This window comes from Mustela putorius, unplaced genomic scaffold (assembly GCF_011764305.1).
Source record: "Mustela putorius furo isolate JIRA1106 unplaced genomic scaffold, ASM1176430v1.1 tig00003834_pilon_pilon_pilon, whole genome shotgun sequence".
Taxonomy (NCBI): Eukaryota; Metazoa; Chordata; class Mammalia; order Carnivora; family Mustelidae; genus Mustela; species Mustela putorius.
Window position 1 is genome coordinate 135,706,334 of NW_025421987.1, and position 20,013 is coordinate 135,726,346.

The 20,013-nt window shown below is 40.4% G+C and overlaps 1 protein-coding gene across 1 annotated transcript in view; it reads left to right on the forward strand.

The window, feature by feature from the left end:
- The first annotated feature begins 552 nt into the window (after positions 1–552).
- The window catches only part of CTDSPL (CTD small phosphatase like), a 112,373-nt gene continuing 92,912 nt past the window's right edge, over positions 553–20,013 (forward strand). Inside the window, 1 exon segment of the mRNA NM_001310205.1 lies at positions 553–658. Coding sequence (NP_001297134.1) covers positions 580–658 — 79 coding nt within the window. The 5' untranslated portion in view covers positions 553–579.

Consider the following 20,013-nt stretch of genomic DNA (forward strand, 5'->3'; position numbering starts at 1 on the left):
GCACCCACTCGTTAGCCCGAGACCCCCCACACCCACCCGCACGCTTCCCCCGCCCTCCACTCACCCCTCCGTCTCACCCCACAACCCTCTCCCCCACACCCGGGGGCCGGCGGGCAGCGCCAGCGGCGGCGGCGGCGGAGGCCGGTCCCCGGGCCGGGACACACCCACTCGCCCGCCCTCCTTCTTTCCCTCGCTCCCTCCCTTCTTCCCGCCCGCCCTCCCGCCCTCGCTCGGCGCTCGCTCCTTCCCCCTCGGTCGCTCCCGCTTTCCGCGGCGCCCGGCCTCCCGCTCCGCCTCCCCGTGCGCGGCTCTCCCGGGCGCGGCTCCGGGGTTCATGGTGACGAGGCGGCGGCCACTCCAGCCCAGCGGCGGCGGCGGCGGCGGCGGCGGCGGTGGGAGCTGGGGCGCGGGCCCGGGCCGCCTCTCCCTGAGCGCGGGGCCGGGCGGCGGGCGCGCCCAGGCGGCGGCGGCGGCGAGCGCCCCCCCCGGCCCGCGGCCCCGCGCGCCCCCCGCGCCGCGCCCCCGCGCGCCTGGCTTGCGGGGGGCCGGGCCGGCGGGTGGCCGCCGCGCCGCGCACCCATGGACGGCCCGGCCATCATCACCCAGGTGACCAACCCCAAGGAGGACGAAGGCCGCGCGCGGGGCGCCAGCGAGAAAGGTGAGCGGGGGCGCGGGCGGGCGGCCGCGGGCTGGGGGCGGGCGCACTCCCCGCGCGGCCGCTGGAGTTGGGCGCCGCGCGCCCGCACGGGCCTAGGGGAGGGTTGCGCCCGCGGCGGAGGATGCGTGGGTGTGGGGGTGCGCCGGCGGGCTAGGGTGTGAGCGGGTGGCGGTCACCCTGACGGACTGCGAGTTTGGGTTTGCGCTCCGCGGACGGAGAAGTTGTGAGCGTGTGTGTGTGTGTGCGCGCGCGCGCGCGCGCGTGTGTGTGTGTGTGTTGCTGGCTGGCTGTGAGTGAGTGTGCCCTGGTAGGTTTTGCGTGGGCAAGGGACTGGGAGGTGGTAAGGGGGTGTGGTGTGCACCTACCAGAGAGGTGCTGAGTACGCTGTGCACCTGACAGGTTATGAGTGTGTATATGTGCCTGGTGGATTCTGAGTGTGAACTTAGGTGTGTGTGTACACACCAACTGAGATTGTAAAGGTGTGTGTGCACCTCCCAGAGAGGTTGTGAGTGCAGATTTTCCTGCCAGGCCATGAGTTTTTGTATGTACCTTATGTAGAGGTTTTGTATGTAGCTAAGAGGTTGTGGAGTAGATATGTGTGTGTCTGCATGAGTGTGAGCTTGCAGTTCTATGTGTGTTCCCTCCTGACAGAGTTTTTATGTGTGTATTGTGTGCCCACACCTCCCAGCTGGCAGGTTGAGTAAATTGTGTCCATGGACAGGAAGGTATGTGTTTGGGCACTCATACACATGAAGGCTGTGTGCCTGCCTGTGTCGTAGGTGTGCAGCATTGAGGCTGTGTGTCCGGGTGTTTTAATTGGTGGTGCAAGTGCTGGAGCGAAGAAGGTATGGTCAATGCCTAAACCATCCCCCTCTTTTTCGACTGTGCTGTCTCAATGACACCAGCCTGTTGGGGCTGCCAGCAAAGTCTGGTTCTCCCTGGGTCCTTTTAGGATCTGCCTCTAACGGGCACTCATAGGGGCCTCACAGTACCGGGTATGTCTCTTTCCTCTGTGCTGCAGTGCCTGGTTTGGTTTCAGCACATTTGACTCCACTGCTGTCTTCTCTTTCTTCTGGTTGTTCTTCTTTGTGTCTCTGTCCCTCTCTGAGACTTGGGCCTCTTTCTCATACGCCCTGCTTACCGTCCCTCTAGTGAGTTGTCCTGAGGTTTTGAAGGACTGAGGAATCTGGCTTGGTCGTTCTGGTGACTAAAGCCCTGCCTCCCTCTCTTCCTGCTGTGCGCCCCAGAAACATCTGAATTGATATCTGGAGCAGCCTACCAGGACACCCTCTCCTCACCCAGTCTTATCTGACCACAGCCAACTTTGCGAAAGAATCAGATTTCTTTCCCTGTGTTAGCATCCTCTCTGTGCCCGTGGGGTGAGGTGTGCAGCATTTCTGAGGAAGGGGGGATGGGGTGGGAGAAAACAAGCCTCTGTCTCTTTCCAAGCAGGGACCACTGGGCAAGGCCATCAGAAAATGCAAGAAACCGCCAGAGGTATCCTCAGACTGGGGATTTATCAGTGCATTTGCACTTTTGTGGGCCATAAACATTGTGTCTGGAGACTTGTTTTCTTTTATGTGGAATTAGAAATCGAACTCCCCCAGGCATTTTTCTGTGCCTTACAAATTGGCTAAAAAATTATGCAGAGAGGGTGCTTCAGGTGAATCTCTTTTGTCTCCCTCTTGCCCAGGTGGGCAACACATAGGTTCCTGCCATTGAGGGCTGTCAGCTCTTGGGGCCCTGGTGTGCATGCTCTGGGCTGGGTGTGTCCTCTTAGGGAAGGATTAGTGCGAGGCATGAAGGTGGTTTGATATCTGTGCTTCTCACCCACTCTGGATTGAGTGCTTTGTGTGATGCTTTGCCAGAGAGAGAATCCACAGCTCTTATGAGGAGAGGTGTGGCATAAAGCAGGGAAATATTTGTCAGGGCCTCAGCCCTCCTGCTGTCCCTGATCTGAGTCTTGGAGCAGGATCCTCCCCAACTTTCTCTTTTCCTCTAGCTGCGAGGTTTTTTAAAGTAGAGTCAGCTGAGCCAAAATCCAACCATGTACAAATACTCGAGGATGATGCTTGTTCTCTTCAACCTGTTTACATTGCTTTTCATGATGATCTTTTATTATCTTTAATAGTTTATTTTGTTTGTTTTCTAGTGTCAGGTTGGCTGATTGTTAACTGGTTAGGTGAATACTTGCTGCTCTGGGATGAAGTGGCTAGCTAGAGCAGGTTCTTCTTGCTGAAGCATTAAAACAGTGCTTAATTCAGCTTTTCACTTTAAAAAATGGGAAAAAAATTGGTCAATTACAATGTGGCAATAAACTTAATAGCTAGACTTCGGAACAGCTTCTTCAGATTCTTAATGCACTAAACAGGTTCAGCAGTGGTTCTAGCTTAAGCACGTTGATCTATTTAGATAGGCACAATATATTTTACATAATTTTAATTTTAGGTAAACAATCATTTTGGTTTTTTTTATTTACAGGGCCTGGAATGCTGTAAGTTTTGGGGATAGGAAAGAAACTATTAGTTTTAAAAGTTTATTTTCATTTATTCTGTGAAACGAATAAAAAATGCTGCTCTTGGATTTGATATGAGGGTTAAGTGAGACGATGTATATTAAGGACTCTGCCTCATGTGCCACTATCCCATAAACCTTTCTTTAGGTGCAGATTTGTAAAACAAACGAACAAACAAACAAAAAACCACAATAGCTAATAAATGTGGGCTATGGTGTTTTGCACGAGTTGAATTACTTCTTGACACATTGCCACGTGGTGGTGCACTGCTTGGAGACAACTGTCAGGATTGTTACTGTCTGCCTGGCCTGTCAGGGAAGATTTATTTCTTAGTTGTGTTTGATTTCGTTGATAGTATAAAGATGCAGAGACAGATCTCCCTGTGAGTTCAACTCAGCCTGCTTTGCTCTCCAGAAATTTACAAATCAATAAGGAAAAGTTACCCAATGCAGTAGAAAAGTAGAGAAGGGAGATATGAACAAGGAAGTCATAGAAGAGGCAATCTGTTCAATAAATGTATGAAATGATGCTCATTTTCATGTGCAGTAGTTGCTTACATCAGCTTGGTAAAGCATTTACATGACAACAAAGTAAATAAAAGTTTTTGGAAGTGGATACTCTTATAGACTTTTGTTAGAGAATAAATTAAGTACAGACTTTTTAGAGAGTATTTTAGTTCTGAATTCTTTAGGAACCCATTTGGCTGCAAGTAAAAGGAAACCAGGCTCCTACTATGGCTTAACCAAGAGGAGTTTATTTTTACATAACAAATAGTCTGGAGGTAAGCTCCTGCTGGTTTCTGTTAGGCTACTCGCTGATAGCAAGACTGACATGACATTGATTCTCTAGGCTTTCCTCAGTGTAACATGGCTGCCACCCCTCCAAACACCACAGCCACCTTCAGGGCAGGAAAAAAGGGAAAGTGCCAGTCAGATCCATCCCTTTTACCTGGCTCAGCAAACTTTGGGGGATGTTTACTTAGCTAGAACTGGGTTACAGGGCCACCCCTAGCTGCAAGCAGAGGGAATTTCTAGCTTTTTCAGCCTTTGTTATGGGAAGCAGGAGATGATTAGAAATGGGTGGGAACAGGTATTGGTTCAGGCAGTCAACAATATTGGCCATACCTTCAAAGCTTCAGTTCTACTTCTGGGTTTTTCTTCTAGAGAACTGTCCTCATAAGTGATCAAAGAAACATGGGCAAGCATTTTCACTGATGGGTACATTACTTGCATGGCAAAACAAATCCATTCTGAGTTGTTTTTTTTTTTTTTATAAGGTGAGGAATTTAAGTTCTGTATTTTTGTTTGTTTTGTTTTGCCTCTGGCTGTCTAATTACTTCAATCACATTTGTGGGAAAGGCTATCCTTCCTCTTTTGAATTTTTTTTGCATCTGTATCAGTTCAGCATATTTGTGTAGGTCTCCTTCTGGGTTCTTGAGTTTGTTCCTCTGATCGCTGTGTCTATACTACTGCCTATGCTGTGCAGTCTTAATTACAAGAGCTATGTATTAAGTCTTGAAATAAGATAGACTGATTCCTCCAATTTTTTGCTCTTTTTCAAAAATGTTTTAGCTGTTCTAGTTCTGTTGTTTTTCTATATGCATTTTACAATTCTGTCTGTATATATAAGAAGTCTTGTTGAGATTTTGATAGGAATTATATTAGACCTATATAAAAATTTGGGGAGAACTGACATCTTTACGATGTTGAGTCTTATAGTCCATGAACACATTATGTTTCTCTATCTATTTAGATATTCTTTGATTCTTTCATCAGGGTTGTGTAGTTTTAAGCATATAAATCCTGTTGATGTTTTGTTAGATTTACATTTAAATGTTTCTCTCTAAGATTTTATTTATTCATTTAGGAGAGAGAGCAAGCATGGGAGAGCATGAGCCAGGGGGTAGGGTAGCAGGAGAGGGAGAAACAGACTCCCCACTGAGCAGGGAGCCCCATGCAGGACTGGATCCCAGGACCAAGGGGATCATGACCTGAGCCGAAGACAGAAGCTTAGCTGACTGAGCCACCCCAGGCCCTTCTCTTTCTCATTTTAAGTGATTGTTTGTACTTTCAATTTTGGTCCAAGTATTCAATGCTAGTATATAGAAATATAATTGATTTTTGTATGTTTGTCTTATATCCTGTGATCTTGCTGAGTTCACATATTAGTTATAAGAAGCTTTGTAGATTTCTTGCCTTTTTAACATAGACAAACATATCAGCAAATAAAAACATTTATATTCCTTCAATTCTGATTTGTAAACTTTTTATTTCTTTTTCTTGCTTTATTGTACTCACTAAAACTTCCAGAAGTATGTTGAACAATAGTGGAGAGATTGGACGTCCTTGCCTTGTTCTCAGTGGGAAGCCATTCAGTCTTTTACCATTAAGTATAATGTCAGCTATAGGTTTTTTTGTAGAAAATCTTTATCAGGTTGAGGAAGTTTCCCCGTATTCCTACTTTTCTGAAAGCTTTTATCGCAAATGTACTTTTGGGCATCAACTGATAATGATCGTGTGAGTTTTTGTCTTTGGTCTGCTAATGTGGTAGATAATATTGATGGAGTTTTGAATATTGAACCAGTCTTCCATCCCTACAATAAACCTCATGGCTTTATGAGGTATATAATTCTTTTTATATATTGATGAATTCTATTGAAGAATTTTTACATCTGTATTCATGAGTGATACTGTTTCTTTTTTTGCATTGTCTTTAACCTGGTTTGGTATCAGCTTCACAAAATAAATTGGGAAGTGTTCTCTCGCTCCTTTTTTTTTTCTTTTCCTCTGGAAGAGATTATGCAGAATAGGTGTTAATTCTCCAGTTAAATCATCTGGGTCTGGAGATTTCTTTTGGGGGAGTTTTTAACTACAAATTCAATTTCCTTAATATTTATAGAGCTATTCAGATTATTTCTTTCATATTGGCTAAGTTATGGTTGTTTTTTCTTCAAGATTTAATCCATTTCGTATAATTTGTCAAATTCATGTGTAGAGTTGTTTATACTATCATTCCCATATTACCTGTTTGATGCCTTCAGAGTATGAGGTAATATACTTTGTTTCAGTCTTGATATTGGTAATTTTTGTCATTCTTGCTAGAGGTTTCTCAATTTTCTTGATCTTTCTAATGACCAAGTTCTTTGATTCATTAATTTTCTCTGTTGCTTTTATACTTTCAACTTCAATGATTTCTGTTATTTCCTTTATTATTTCCTTCCTTCTGCTCGATTTGGGTTGATTTTGCTCTTTTTCTTGTTCTTGGAGGAGAACTTGAGACTTTTCTTCTTTTCAAATGTATTCATTTAGTGCTACAAATTTTTGTCTTAACACTACTTTTGCAACATTCCACAAATTCTGATGTTACATTTTTACTTTCACTCAGTTCAATGTTTTTTTAAAAAATAGACTACTTTTTAGAGAAGTTTCAAGTTCATAGTAAAATTGAGTAGAAATTAGATAGAATTGCCATCTAGTGTTGACCCCACACATGCACAGCCTCCCCCCACTATCAGTTTCCTGCACCAGAGAGGTGCATTTACTACAGTCTACGAACCTGCATTGACACATTGTTATCACCCAAGTCCACATTTTGCATTATTTCTCACTCTTGGTGTTTTACATTCTTTGGGTTTTGACAAATGTGCAATGGCATGTATCCACCATTAGAGTATCATACAGAATAGTTTCACTGCCCTAAAAATCCTCTGTGTTCTATTTATTCATTCCTCCCTCCCCGCAACCCCTGGCAACCACTGATCTTTTTACCGTTTCCATAGTTTTGCCTTTTCCAGAATGTTACATAGTTGGAATCATACAGTATGTAGCCTTTTCAGATTGGCTTCTTTAACTTAGTAATATGCATTTAAGCTTCCTCCATGTTTTTTCATGGTTCATTTCTTCCTAGTATAAAATAATATACCATTGTATGGACGCACCGTAGTTTTTCCATTTACCTACTAAAGGACATCTCAGTTGCTTCCAAGTTTAGCAGTTATGAATAAAGCTGGTATAAACATCTGGGTGCAGGTTTTCCTGGAGACAAAAGTTTTCAGCTCCTTTGGATAAATAGCAAGGAGTACCGTAGTAAGAATATTTTTAGTTTTGTAAGAAACTGCCAAACTGTCTTCCAAAGTGGCTGTACCATCTTTAGTTTTCAGAAGTTTAGTTATGTCTTGGTGTGAATTTCTGTTTTGTTTTGTTTTATTTTTAGGTTTTTATTTATTTGTTTGACAGAGGGAGAGAGATCACAAGTAGGCAGAGGGGCAGGCAATGAGAGAGGGGGAAGCAGGCTCCCAGCAGAGTAGAGAACCCGAAGTGGGGCTCAATCCCAGCACCCTGAGACCATGACCTGAGCTGGAGGCAGAGGCTTAACCCACTGAGCCACCCAGGCGCCCCTTGGTGTGGATTTCTTTGGGTTTGTCCTGTTTGGAATTAGCTCAGTTTCTTGAGTTTGCTGTATGTGTCTCTTGCCAAATTTGAGTTTTCAGCCATTATTTTCCGAAATGCTTTTTCAGCATCATTGTTTCTCTTCTTTGGGACTCTGAAGACACAAATATTAAATCTTTTGCTGTAGTCACGGGTTTGTCAGTACTAACTATTCTTTTTTCTTTTCTATTAATTCAAAGTGGGTAATTTCTACTGTTCTATCTTCAAGTTCATCAATTTGTTCCTAGTTCCCTCCATTTTGCTATGTATCTCCCATCCACTGAACTTTTTATTTCAATTTTTGTATCTAATGAAAAACTAAATCTTCCATTTAGTTTTTCTTTATATCTTGTACTTCTCTCCTGAGGCTTTCTATTTCTTTGCTGAGCCTTTCTATTTTCCTCATTTGCTTTAAAGTGTCCCTAATTGCTTTTATCATAGCTGCTTTAAAAATCTTTGTCAGATAAGTATGACATCTCTGTCATCTTGGTGTTGGCATCTATTGATTGTACTTTTTCATTCAATTTGAGAATTTCTGGTTCTTGGTATAATAAGTAAGTTACAGCTGAAACCTGGACATTTTCATACTGTGTTATGAGCCTCTGGATCTTATTTAAACCTCTGTTTTATTAAGTAAATTACAGTTGAAACCTGGACATTTTCATACTGTGTTATGAGACTCTGGATCTTATTTAAACCTCTGTTTTATTTGGTTTTCTCTGAACTGCTGCAGCAGGAAAGGGAGAGCACTGCCTCATTATGCCAGATAGATGTAGAAGCCCAGGATCTCTACTTGGCCTGTTTTGACATACTGCTGGGCATGGAGGGAGTTTCAGCTCCCACACAGTCTACTGAACTACAGTGGGAGTGGTATTATTACCACTGGGTGATGGGAAAGCCCTGACTCTTCCTTTGCCTCCTTCAATACCACTACAATGGGAGAGGAGTGCTTCATTATTCTAGGTAGGGATGGAAGTCCAAGCCGGCCACATGGTCTCCACAGACACCTCTGGGAGACAGGGAGGCCATTAACCAGCTGTCAGGGATGAAAGTCTCTGCTCCCCATTTGACCTTCTCTGACACTGTTCCAGCCTCCTTACACCTTGATGAGAGTGGAATTCTAGGTACCCATCAAATTTTGTTGGCATGGGTGAAATTGGAACTGCATGGTATGTGTGTTCTGGGTTGGGGTGTTTGGCTACAGTAGAGTGGTTGTTGTCTGAAAGTTTTCTGTTTCGCTAAACTGTCCCTTTTCTGGGCCTTTGGTTATAAAGAATAGTCTTTTGAGGGAACCCTTGCTTGCAGCTCTTGGGGTTCACTTCATGTAGCTTCTGCAGCTAAGTCTGGGCTGTTACAGAGAAAAAGAAACCCCAGAGATCACTGCAATGTCATTTCAAGTCTCAAAGTCCCTAGCTGGTCTATCTTCTTTCCACCTTTCAGAGTCTTCTTATGTTTACTTTATAAACAGTTTCCAGGGTTGTTAGTTATATTTAGTGGAAAGAATAAGAAGAAATATGTCTATGCCATGTACCTGGAAGCAGAAGCCCCCTGATTAGCTTTTACACTGATCCAAATTGGTATTTTAAGGAAGACTGGAGTTGGAAAGCTGTCATTTTAAAGGTTTATTTCAACATTGTATAAAGTAAAAGTCAAAGTGAGTTTGTGCTTTGAGAATCTTGACTGTCCCCTAAAAAGAGACGTGAAAATGAATTCAGTGTAAAATCAAGGCTAGATCAGTAGGGCTTCAGTGACAACTGTTGTTTAAATAACCTTAAAAAGATGCATTCATAAGCTTTGGTCTTAACACCAGAATTTTAAATCAGAGTTCATAACATCTTGATTTAAATATATTTTTGATCTAATATTCCATTTGATTGGCAAGCATGTTTAAACTTATATCTTCGATTTTATTTCTCAAGCAAGAAAGCATCAGTTTAAGTAAATAGAAATGTTTTCATAGGTTAAACACAAAGGAGCTTATCTCTGGATTTAGCACTTATGACCACCCTCCCCACCCCCAGCATGGCTTGCTGGCCAGTGACTGGAAAAGTCTGCTTTCAGTATGGGCTGTTCTGGAAGGAGGTTTTAAGGCTTTAGAAACTGGCATAGACTGCATTTGACTATTGGAGAGTAATCCCATTTGGAATGGCAGGACTGGGTTTTCAGGAGGGACCAGAGAACCTCGAGTTTAATTCTGAGGTATGTATGTATTTACTTACCTACCTGTCTTCCAGTTCTATTGAGATATAACTGACATCCAGCATTCTTTAAGCTCAAGTTATATGGCATGAAGACTTATATACATACATATTGTGAAATGGTTACTACAGTAAGTTTAGTTTATGTCCTTCTTGTGTAATTGCAAAACAGAAAAACTTCCCTTTTTTTTTCTCATGTAAGAACTTCTAGGATTTACTCTCTTAGCAACTCTGAAATATACCATACAACAGTGTTAACTGTAGGCATCGTGTTGTACATTATATCTCCAGTGCCTATTTATCTTATAACTGGGAGTTTATAAGTTTGTACCTTATAATCATCTTCACCCAGTCCCTCTCCCCCATTCCCTGCCTCTGGCAGCCACAAATCTGACCGCTTTTTTCTATGAATTTTGTTTTTGGGTTTTTTTTTTTTTTTTTTTTTGGATTCCTCATATGAGTGAGATCATACAGTATTTATGTTTGTCTGACTTATTTCACTTAGCATAATGCCCTCAAAGTCCATCCATGTTATAACAAAGGGCAGGATTTCCTCCTTCTTCAGAGCTGCATACCATTGCGTTGTATAGGCATACACTACATCTTTATCCATTCCTCTATCCATGGACACTTAAATTGTTTCCATGTCTTGGCTGTTGTGAATAATGCTGTAATCAACGTGGGGCGAAGGCAGAGGTCTCTTTGAGACAGTGATTTTGTTTCCTTTGGATATATACCCAGAAGTGAGGTAAATGCCTCTTTCTCTTTTAGTGATGTTGAGGGTTGAGGAAGTGGGATACATGACATTGCTAGTGAGTTCACTAGAACTAACAGAGGTCAGGAAACATTCTGGCCACCAATGATTCTAGATTTAAATATACATATATATTTTTAATATATATTTTTTTCACTTGCTTTGTCAGTAATGTATGGTGCCAAGGTCAGGGAGTGTAAGGAGGCTCTTGAATAATATTAAAGGTATGAGATATACCTTTGATTTAATTTTCCAGATCTTAAATCTTGATTTATCAGGTATTTAAGGTTTAGCATTTTTAATAACCTGCCTTTCTTTTATAAAATCTACTTTCTTTAAATAGTTTTCTTCCCTTTAATCTTTTAACATATATTTTCCTATTTTCAAAAAAGTTAGGATACATTCTGTGCTATATTTAAAATAAAATTAAGCAAATATTTGCCTTTATGGCTCTGAAATGACATCATATAATGGAGCAAAGGCTTAGGAACTGTTTGTAGCACTGGATTGGGATGTGGACATTTTTGTATTTGGGATCAGAACTGAAAACACTAGTGGCATAGTTCTCTGAAACCAGGGCATAATAAACAGTGGTCTTTATGGATACTAAGGATTATGTAATCACCTAAGTAATAGCTCATTTTGATTCTGAGTAGCTGCTTCAAGTTAAAAACTGAAAGGTTTCTTTGTAATTGTGATTTGTATTAAGGCTATTTGCCAAAATGTTTTAAAATCCTGGTACTTAAAGCACTTTAAAAACTGAAGAGAAGTGGCTTAACATTTGGTGATGGATACTATTCTTATTTTTCATGATTAGTATTTAACCAAAGCTTTAAATGTTTCAGGGTATCTTGAAGAACAAACTGCACCACCTTGTCAGCACGGCTTGAATAAAATGTAGCCTTTTAGTACCAGAGAGAAGTGAGTGTTCCAATAAGAATGTACACTATATTTGACATTGTATAGAATATCTCTTGCATTCTGATCAAGATTCAGCTTTCATGCTTAGCATATCATTAAATTTGTTCTAAGGATTTGGCTCACTTATGTTTAAGTCAGAAACCATTGACCTTAATTCCATAGACTTCAGTCAGAGCCATATTTTCTTTCCTCATTTTGAGGAAACAGCTCAACACATCTATTTCGATTTTGGTTAGAACAAATACATTTCATAGCAGTCATCAAACAAGTGTGCAATTTGAGTCACTTATTAACTCTGCTAGGTGTTTAAAGTTATTAGTGAGCATTAATTTTTCTACACTGCAGTATATACCCTGTGTCACTGCCATAGGCCTGACTTCTCTTTGAAATTTTTTAAAGTTTGCTTTTATATCCAGGTAAATTTGCATACAATAGAAATCACTCTTTTTGGTGTACCAGGGTTACAGATTTCTGGGAGTGTTGACAAACTCAGGCGGCTGGATAACCACCTCCACTGTTAAGGCGGAGAATACTGACATAGGTATCAAAATACTGCTGGTGCCCCACTATACCTATCCTCCCTCTACACTCAGCCCCCAACAGTGATCTGTTCTCTTCCCTATTGTTTCTTTGCCTTTTCTGGAATGACATATACTAAATGGAATCAATATGTAGCCTTTTGAGTTTGGCCTCTTTCATTTAACCTGATGCTTTTGAAACTCAATCAGATGGTTGCATGTATCTCTTTTTGTGTGTGTGTGTGTGTGTGTGTGTGTGTGTTTTATTGCTGGGTAGTATTCGCTTGTATGCCATAGTTTAAAAGTATATGTTGCACTTTATGAAAAAATTGCCAAATTATTTTCCAAAGTGGTGGTACCATTTTGCTTTTCCATCAGCAGCGTATGGCAGTGCCATCCCTGCTGGTACTTGGCACTGTCAGTTTTTAATTTGAGTCATTGTAGTAGGTTTCTAGTGGTAGCTTGTCATGGTTTTAATTTGTATTTCCCTAACAAACGGCAGTGCTGAGTTCTTTTTATGTGCTTGTGTGCCATGTAAATAAATTCTTTAAGCTGTCTATTCATATTGTTGCCTGGTTTTAGAAAATGGGATTGTTTGATTTCTTTCTTTCTTTCTTTAAGATTTATTTATTTGTGAGACAGAGAGTGCATGTGAGGGGCAAAGGGAAAAGGAGTGAGAGATACCTTAAGCAAACTTCCCTCTGAGTGCTGAGCTTGACACGGGGCTCCATGCAGGGCTCAATCCCAAGACCCTGAGATCATGACCAGAGTTAAAATCCAGAGTTGAACTCTTAACCAGCTGAACTACCCGGGCACCCCATGGATTGTTTGATTTCTTTTTATTGAGTTAGAAGGTTCTTTATATATTCTGGATACACATTCTTCATTGAATGTGTTTTACAAATGTTTTCTCTCAGTTTTTGGTTTGTCTTTTCATTCTCTTAGCAGTTTCTTTTATTTTCCAATTTTTAACTAGTGAAATATGCACAACATAAAATTTACCATCTTAACCATTTTTAAGTGTACAATTCAGTGGCGCTAAGTACATTCACATTGTTGAGCAGCCATCACTACCATCCATCTCCAGAACTCTTTTCATCCTGCTGTACTGAAATTTGTACCCATTAAACACTAACTTCCACTTCCCTAGCTCCTGGCAACCACCATTCTACTTTCTGTCTCTGATTTTAACTCTCCTGGGTACCCCATGTAAAAGGAATCAGGTAGTATCTATCTGTCTTTCTATGACTGGCTTATTTCACTTACTATAATGTCGTCAAGGCTAATCTGTGTTGTAACATGCATTACAAATTCCCTTCCTTTTTAAGGCTGAATAGTATTCCATTGTATATACAGTCAATTGATCCTTGAATGATTCAGAAGTTTAGGGCACTGACCTCCTGATGCAGTAGAAACTCTACACATAACTTTTGACTCCACGAAAACTTAAATTGCTAATAGCCTGTTATTGACAGGAAGGCTTTCTGATAGCCTGGACAAACAATTAACATATATTTTGTATGTTATATGTACTGTATACTATATTCTTACAGTAAAGTAGGCTAGAGAAAATATTGAGAAAATCATAAGGAAGACAAAGTACATTTATATTACCGTACTGTAAAATTCACATGTAAGTGGATCCATACAGTTCAAACTATGTTCTTCAGGGGCAACTGTATTATATATGTGTGCATATATGTTATATATACAGTACACACACACACATATATATTGTACATATTGTATAAATTTATGCATATATGGTATCTAAAATATACCACATTTTGCTTAATTATTCATTTGTCGGTGGACACTAGGTTGCTTCCACGTTTTAGTCATTGTGAACAGGTGTATATCCAAAAGTAGAATTGCCACATCATATGGTAATTCTGTGTTTAATTTTTTAGGATCAGCCATTACTGTATTCACTAGCAGCTGCATGATTTTACATTTCCTTCAGGTATAAAAGGATTCAGAATTTTCCACACCTTTGCCAATATTTATTATTTTTAGTCTTTTTGATAGCAGCTACCATAATGGGTGTGAGATGTTGATGTCTTCAGAAGAGCAGAAATTGAAGTTTATTTGTTTGCATGTGGATGTTGCGATTGTTTCCATCTCATTTATTGAAAAGACCATCCTTTCTCTATTGTACTGCCTTTGAACCTTTATTAAAAATCAATTGGCTGCATATATGTGGGTCTATTTCTGGATTTTGAACTCTCCTTAAATTTTGATCACCTCCTTAATGTGAAGTGGTGTTAAGCTTAATATAGTACCAGCCCTCCCTCAGAAGTAAATTTTTGGTCATGATTTAAGCAGAAGAGAAGACCAAGACATTTTGCAATCTGGCAGGGAAGATTTACTCTGCATTTTGCAGTGATGGGGGCTCTTAAAGACAAGACCTATGACTTCCTCCAGTCTTTTTATAGGACTTTTTTTTACTGAAACAGATTTTGTACAGTATATCTTTTTTTCAAATTTAGAATTGGGGTTGAGAATTTCTTCTGATCTTGAGTATACTTCTGGAGAAAGCTAATACAAAAGTATGAGATAAAATAAATAAGGACTTGAATTTAAAATATAGCCTCCCATAGTTATACTTTAGTATAAAAATAGTGACTATCTTGATGGAGTCTAAGAGAACAAAGGAGTAGAATAGCACTAGGACAGAGAAGTGTGGCGAAGCCCCTGTTCTGCAGAGAGGGCCTGGGCTCTGAAGGGTGTGAGGGATACCTTTCAGGCTGTCTACAGATGCCTGGGGTGGCAGAGGCAGGGAGAAGTGCTTATACTACCTGAAACAAAAGGGCAGAGCCAGCTCATTCACTGGGTGGCTTCATTTCTTTTGTAGGTAAGTAAACAGGCGAAACTTGCCCAAAAAAGAAGTCCTCATCCAGGAGGTGTGACCCAGTTTGTATAGAGCTCACAGTTGTGTTGGCCACTAATGTTAAGATGTCGCTTTGAAAATGACATAGAGATGATCCAGAGTCTCAGAGATGGGAAAGCTCAGGCAAAGGGCTAATATCCTTTTCTATCTTCCTACCTCCTATGTGGGCTCTTACTCTAGCTCTTCCTCTGTGAGGCTGCTGGAGGTAAATTTCTAAAGCACAGCTCTGCTCATGCTACTGCCTGCTTAAATCTGTTTCTCTGTGATTCCCCACTGGCCTCAAGAAAAGAACATGTTTCGTAGCCTGTAAGCCCTTCATGGACTGACCCTGGCCCACCTTCACAGTCTCCTATCCAGTGACTCTGTACACTGTAATGAACACTGTAATGAACTACTTGCTGAGCCCAAGCAGGCTGTGATTTTTTGCTCTGTCGTGCATGTACTGATTCACCTTACTGAGCTGCCTTTTCCATTACGTTTCTGATGGAATCTTAGTCCTCCTCTAAGATCCAGCTCAAGCATCATCTGGTTTTGACAGCTCCTCATGCTGCCTGAGCAGGATGCGTTAAATAGAGTGTAATGTTCAAAGGCATAGCCTTGGGTTTGAATTCCAGCTCCATCATTATGAGTTGTGTGAGCTTTGAAAAATTTCTTAATTTCTCTGAGCCTTGGTTTTATAGTAGCTAACACTTCATACAATTATTGTAAGGATTAAACAGTATAATATATGTGTGTGTATATATATATATATATATATATATATATATAGGGCATATCAAAGTACATAAGTGTCTTAGAAACATTTCTTCTTGTTCTTATTAATATTATTTCTAATTCATTTTTTCCAAAACATTTATTGAGCACTCATTATACGTTGTTCACCCATCCCAGGTGCCTGGGATGCACTGCACAGAGAAATGAGACCTGCCCATGTAGTTGAGGTGTTCAAGCATAGTGCTCTGAGAAAAGGGCATACAAAGTGCCATGGAAGCTACTAATTATTTTATGCCTGCTGTATGCCAAGTACTTGACATACATATCTCATTTCATCCTCCAGCAACCTTTAGATGTAGGTATTATAGTCCATATTTTAGGTCCTTGGAAACAGAGTCTCTGAGAGGTTAAGTAACTTGCTTATATGATACAGATGCAGACCTACCAAGTAGTAGAGCCAGGAGTTAAACCTAGTGTGTATGACTCCGTTAAAAGGAAACTCAGGAAATATCTGGAGAATACCGTAAGCTCAAAAGATTTACATCTTGAAAGACAGCAACCATATTTTTCCAAGAGATGCTTCTTTTTGCTTCTGCCAGATGTAGCATATTTAACAGGATAAATTCTAGGGCTCGCCCAAGTTGATAGGCCACATTTTCTTACAGTTCATGCTCTGTTATTTATATAACAAATTCTGTTTCCTTGAGTCTTACTGTTAACTCTTCACCTGCTTCATATTTGTTTGTGTATTATAAACAGTTAGAAATGAGAGAAGTTAAAGCCAATAGTTTTTATCTCTAGGATTCTGGGAGAAGTGATAGGTTTGCCTCTTATTATTTACACACTATTTCTAGGTGGTCATTAAATAGAAATGGAGTTTTGAGATGTTTTTGGAAGGAAAGAGTGCTAAGAAGGCTCAAAAGATGCTTGAATCCCATTGTACTGGTCAGAGTTCTCAGCAGCAAACCACAGAATCCATGTGAACTGTTTTAGACGGAAAGGGGTTTATCAAAAGATTTTAGTGACTTATAGGCCATCTGATGTGGCCAAAGAACCAGATTTGGCTGTTTTACAGCTAGAGCAAAATGCTTAAGTGCACCCTAGAGCTCTCCTAGTAGAATACACGTCTGCCCTCGCCTGCTGATAATTCAATTTAGCAGCATCACCAAAGCAGTACTTGTTCTCCCTTACAAGGGGCTCATTTTCTAGAAACTACTAGAACCAAAAGAAAGCCACTACTACTACTACTACTTCCTCCTCCTCCTCTTCTTCTTCTTCTGCTTTTTTAAAACAAGCTCTGTGCCCAACATGGGTCTTGAACTCTCAACTCTAAGCTCAAAAGTCGCATATTCTGCCAGCAAAGCCAGCTGGGTGCCCCAGGAAGCCCACAATGAGATCATATAAGGCAATCAATCAAAAGGAATAAACCAGAGTCACACCTATATTAACATGACTAAAATTTTCAAATGTAACATTGAATGAAAAAGCAAGTTCCATAGTAACAGAGTATGAAGCCATACATAAATTTGAAAACATGCAAAAACAGTTCATAGTGTATGGATATATGCATATATTGTAAAACTGCAGAAACATTCTTAGGATTGATGAACAAATCCATAATAGTGCTTATTTCCCAAGAGGGAGGAAAGGGGATGGAATCAGGAAAGACTATATAAGTACCTTTAGCTGTATACTGAATGCTTTTTTATGAACTATTTTTTTGAGATGAATACAGCAAGATTTTAAGAGGTCCTAGAGCTGGGTAGTTGGGTAGCTTAATAGTCATTTGTTGTATCTATTCCTTGCACTTCTCTTATGCTTAAATATTTCACAATTAAAAATGTTAATTCTGGACTTCAGTATTAAGATAAATTTTGAAAACTATTGCCTCCTTTAGATAGAGATAAATTCAGAAGAAGTGATAAAGAGGCAGTTACTGAATTTATTTGGTTCTTTTCCCAGTGGAAGAGTGTTCAGGAAGATATCCAAAATCTTGGTCATTGAGCTTTCCAGAGGGGGTTCAAGTGATCTCAGTGCTAACTCAGGCTGTGCCAGATACGCAGGTTGGAGCCAGGTCACACTCCAGTCCTATTATGTTTCTCTCAGGTGCCTTTCAAAGGATGTTGTGAGTGCTTAGTCTGGAGTCAGGTTGGCTTTGTGTAGAGTGCTGGTCACAAAAGTCTGTGTTGGTTTAAAACAGTCTGTTTACCAATGTGTAGTCAAATAGCTTGGGTATCATCAAAGGGGTGATTTGCTTGATTTGCCAGTTCTACCCCGTTATCATGGGAATTTCTTTCGGGAATAAAGGAATTGAAATGTTTAGTCAAGTCCTTTATATTAAGCAAAGTAAAATCATATTGGAAGGAGAAGAAAGAAATGTGTGAAATGCAAAAAATCAAAAGGAGTTATCTTAAAAGAAATCAAATGAAAAAGTGTTTGAAGACCTGTGGCATCCCTTGCACAGAGGCCCCCACAAGGCTTTGAACTGATGGGATCAACATTTGGATGGGAGCTCTGGTTTCCTAGTCACCTGGGCCACCTCCAGCACTGGTTTTTCAGTGAAGGGATTTTTAACCTGGTGTCCACCGATCCCCAAGTGGCCCATGAATAGAATTCAGGGAGTCTAGCAACTTGGTTAGCGAAAGATATTCTTAATTTTCATTGACCCCTAACTAAAATTGAGCATTTTTCTCAGTTATGAAGATAACTGGAAATAAACCACTATAGTATTAACAGTGCCTGTAACTTTGTCATGATGTCCAAAAGAGATTGGCCTGTGGTTTTCCTTTCTTCCAACGTCCTTGTGAGGTTTTGGTATCAAGGTTATGCTGACCACAAAAAACAAATTGGAGAATTTTATTCTCTGGAAGAATTTGTTTAAGGTTAGTGTTATTTCTTCTTTAAATATTGAGTAGTATACATTGGTGAATCCCTTTCAGGTCCGGAGTTCCTTTGTAGAAAGGTTTTTAAAGTAGATTTAATTTACTTAATAGATATAGGACTATTCAGATATTCTATTTCTTCTCTTATAAGTTTTGGCCAGTTTATTCTTCCTAGAAAGTGCCCATTTCATCCACATTTTTTTTAATGTCTATAGAATCTGTAACACTGTCCTCTTTTTCATTCTTGGTATTAGGTAAAATTTTTAAACATGGACAAAACTCAGGGTTCAGAAGGGTTTAGGGAAATGACAACTATTGATGGGAGTTGAAATTAACAGTCTTTCCGGAAGACTGTTTTGCAGTGTATATCAAACGAAATGTGAGTATATTCTATCCAGCAACATTTTTGAAAAGGAATTTTCCATGAATAATCTCACAAATGCAAAATCAACACAGTGTTATCTGTAGCAGCAAAAACAAACAGGCAAATGAAAAACACCTGGAAACAAATCAATAGGGGACAGGGAAGTAATTATGTTGGTTACATTCACTAGAATAACTTTTAAGGTTACAAAACTTAGGACAGGACATTGACATAGAAAAGAATTAGGGGGATACTATTAGTTATAAAAAGCAAGTCTCAAAAGAGCATGTACAGTGTAGTCTCTTCTATGTTAATACATGCTTCTATATGTGAATGTAGACAAAGAAAATCATTTGGAAGTATGGTCACCAAATTTCCTTTTTTTTTTTAAAGGTTTATTTATTTATTTGAGAGAGAATACACAAGTACATGAGTGGGTGGTGGGGCAGAAGGAGAGGGAGAGAGAATCTCAGGTCGACTTGCCACTGAGCGCAGATTTCCCCACTTGGGGCTCAATCCCATTACCCTGAGATTATGACCTGAACCAAAATCAAGAGCCGGACATTTAATGGACTGAGCCACCTAGGTTCCCTGGCCACCAGATTTCTAATAGCAGTTACCTATGGGTAGTAGAGTGTTGGATAATAGTTATTTTCTTTTTGTTCTTCTGTATTGTTTAAAATGTTTGCATGAACATGCATCATTTCTACAAAAATAGCAAAACTTTCTAAAGAGCTTGGCAGTCACAAGATGAGAGGGTGGTTGGGGAGGGGAGTGTCAAAGCATTTTTCTTGCCTGATGGAGAACAGCCAGGAAGGAAGGAAAGCTTGAAGCTATAAGAAAGAAGGGACAGTCAGTTGAGTAAAATCCCTTAGAAAGACAGGAGGGCCTGGATTCCGACACAGAAGTTAGCCTTAAAGGAGCAGGACGACATTCCTTCCCTGAAGGGAGGAAAAGAGGACTGGAGATAAGAAGAAGGTCAGAGCCAAAGAGAAGGAAGATGAGAATGTTCGCAACTCATGGCTGCCGATTTCTTAGTGAAATCGGAGGTAAGACCATTTGCTAAGAGTGGGAAATGAAAGTGAACCAGGGGTCTTCAAGCAGGTGGTTCTCTCATAAAGTTGGCTTTATGAGAGAGGGATGTGGATATGTGGGCAGCTGAGCTGACCAGA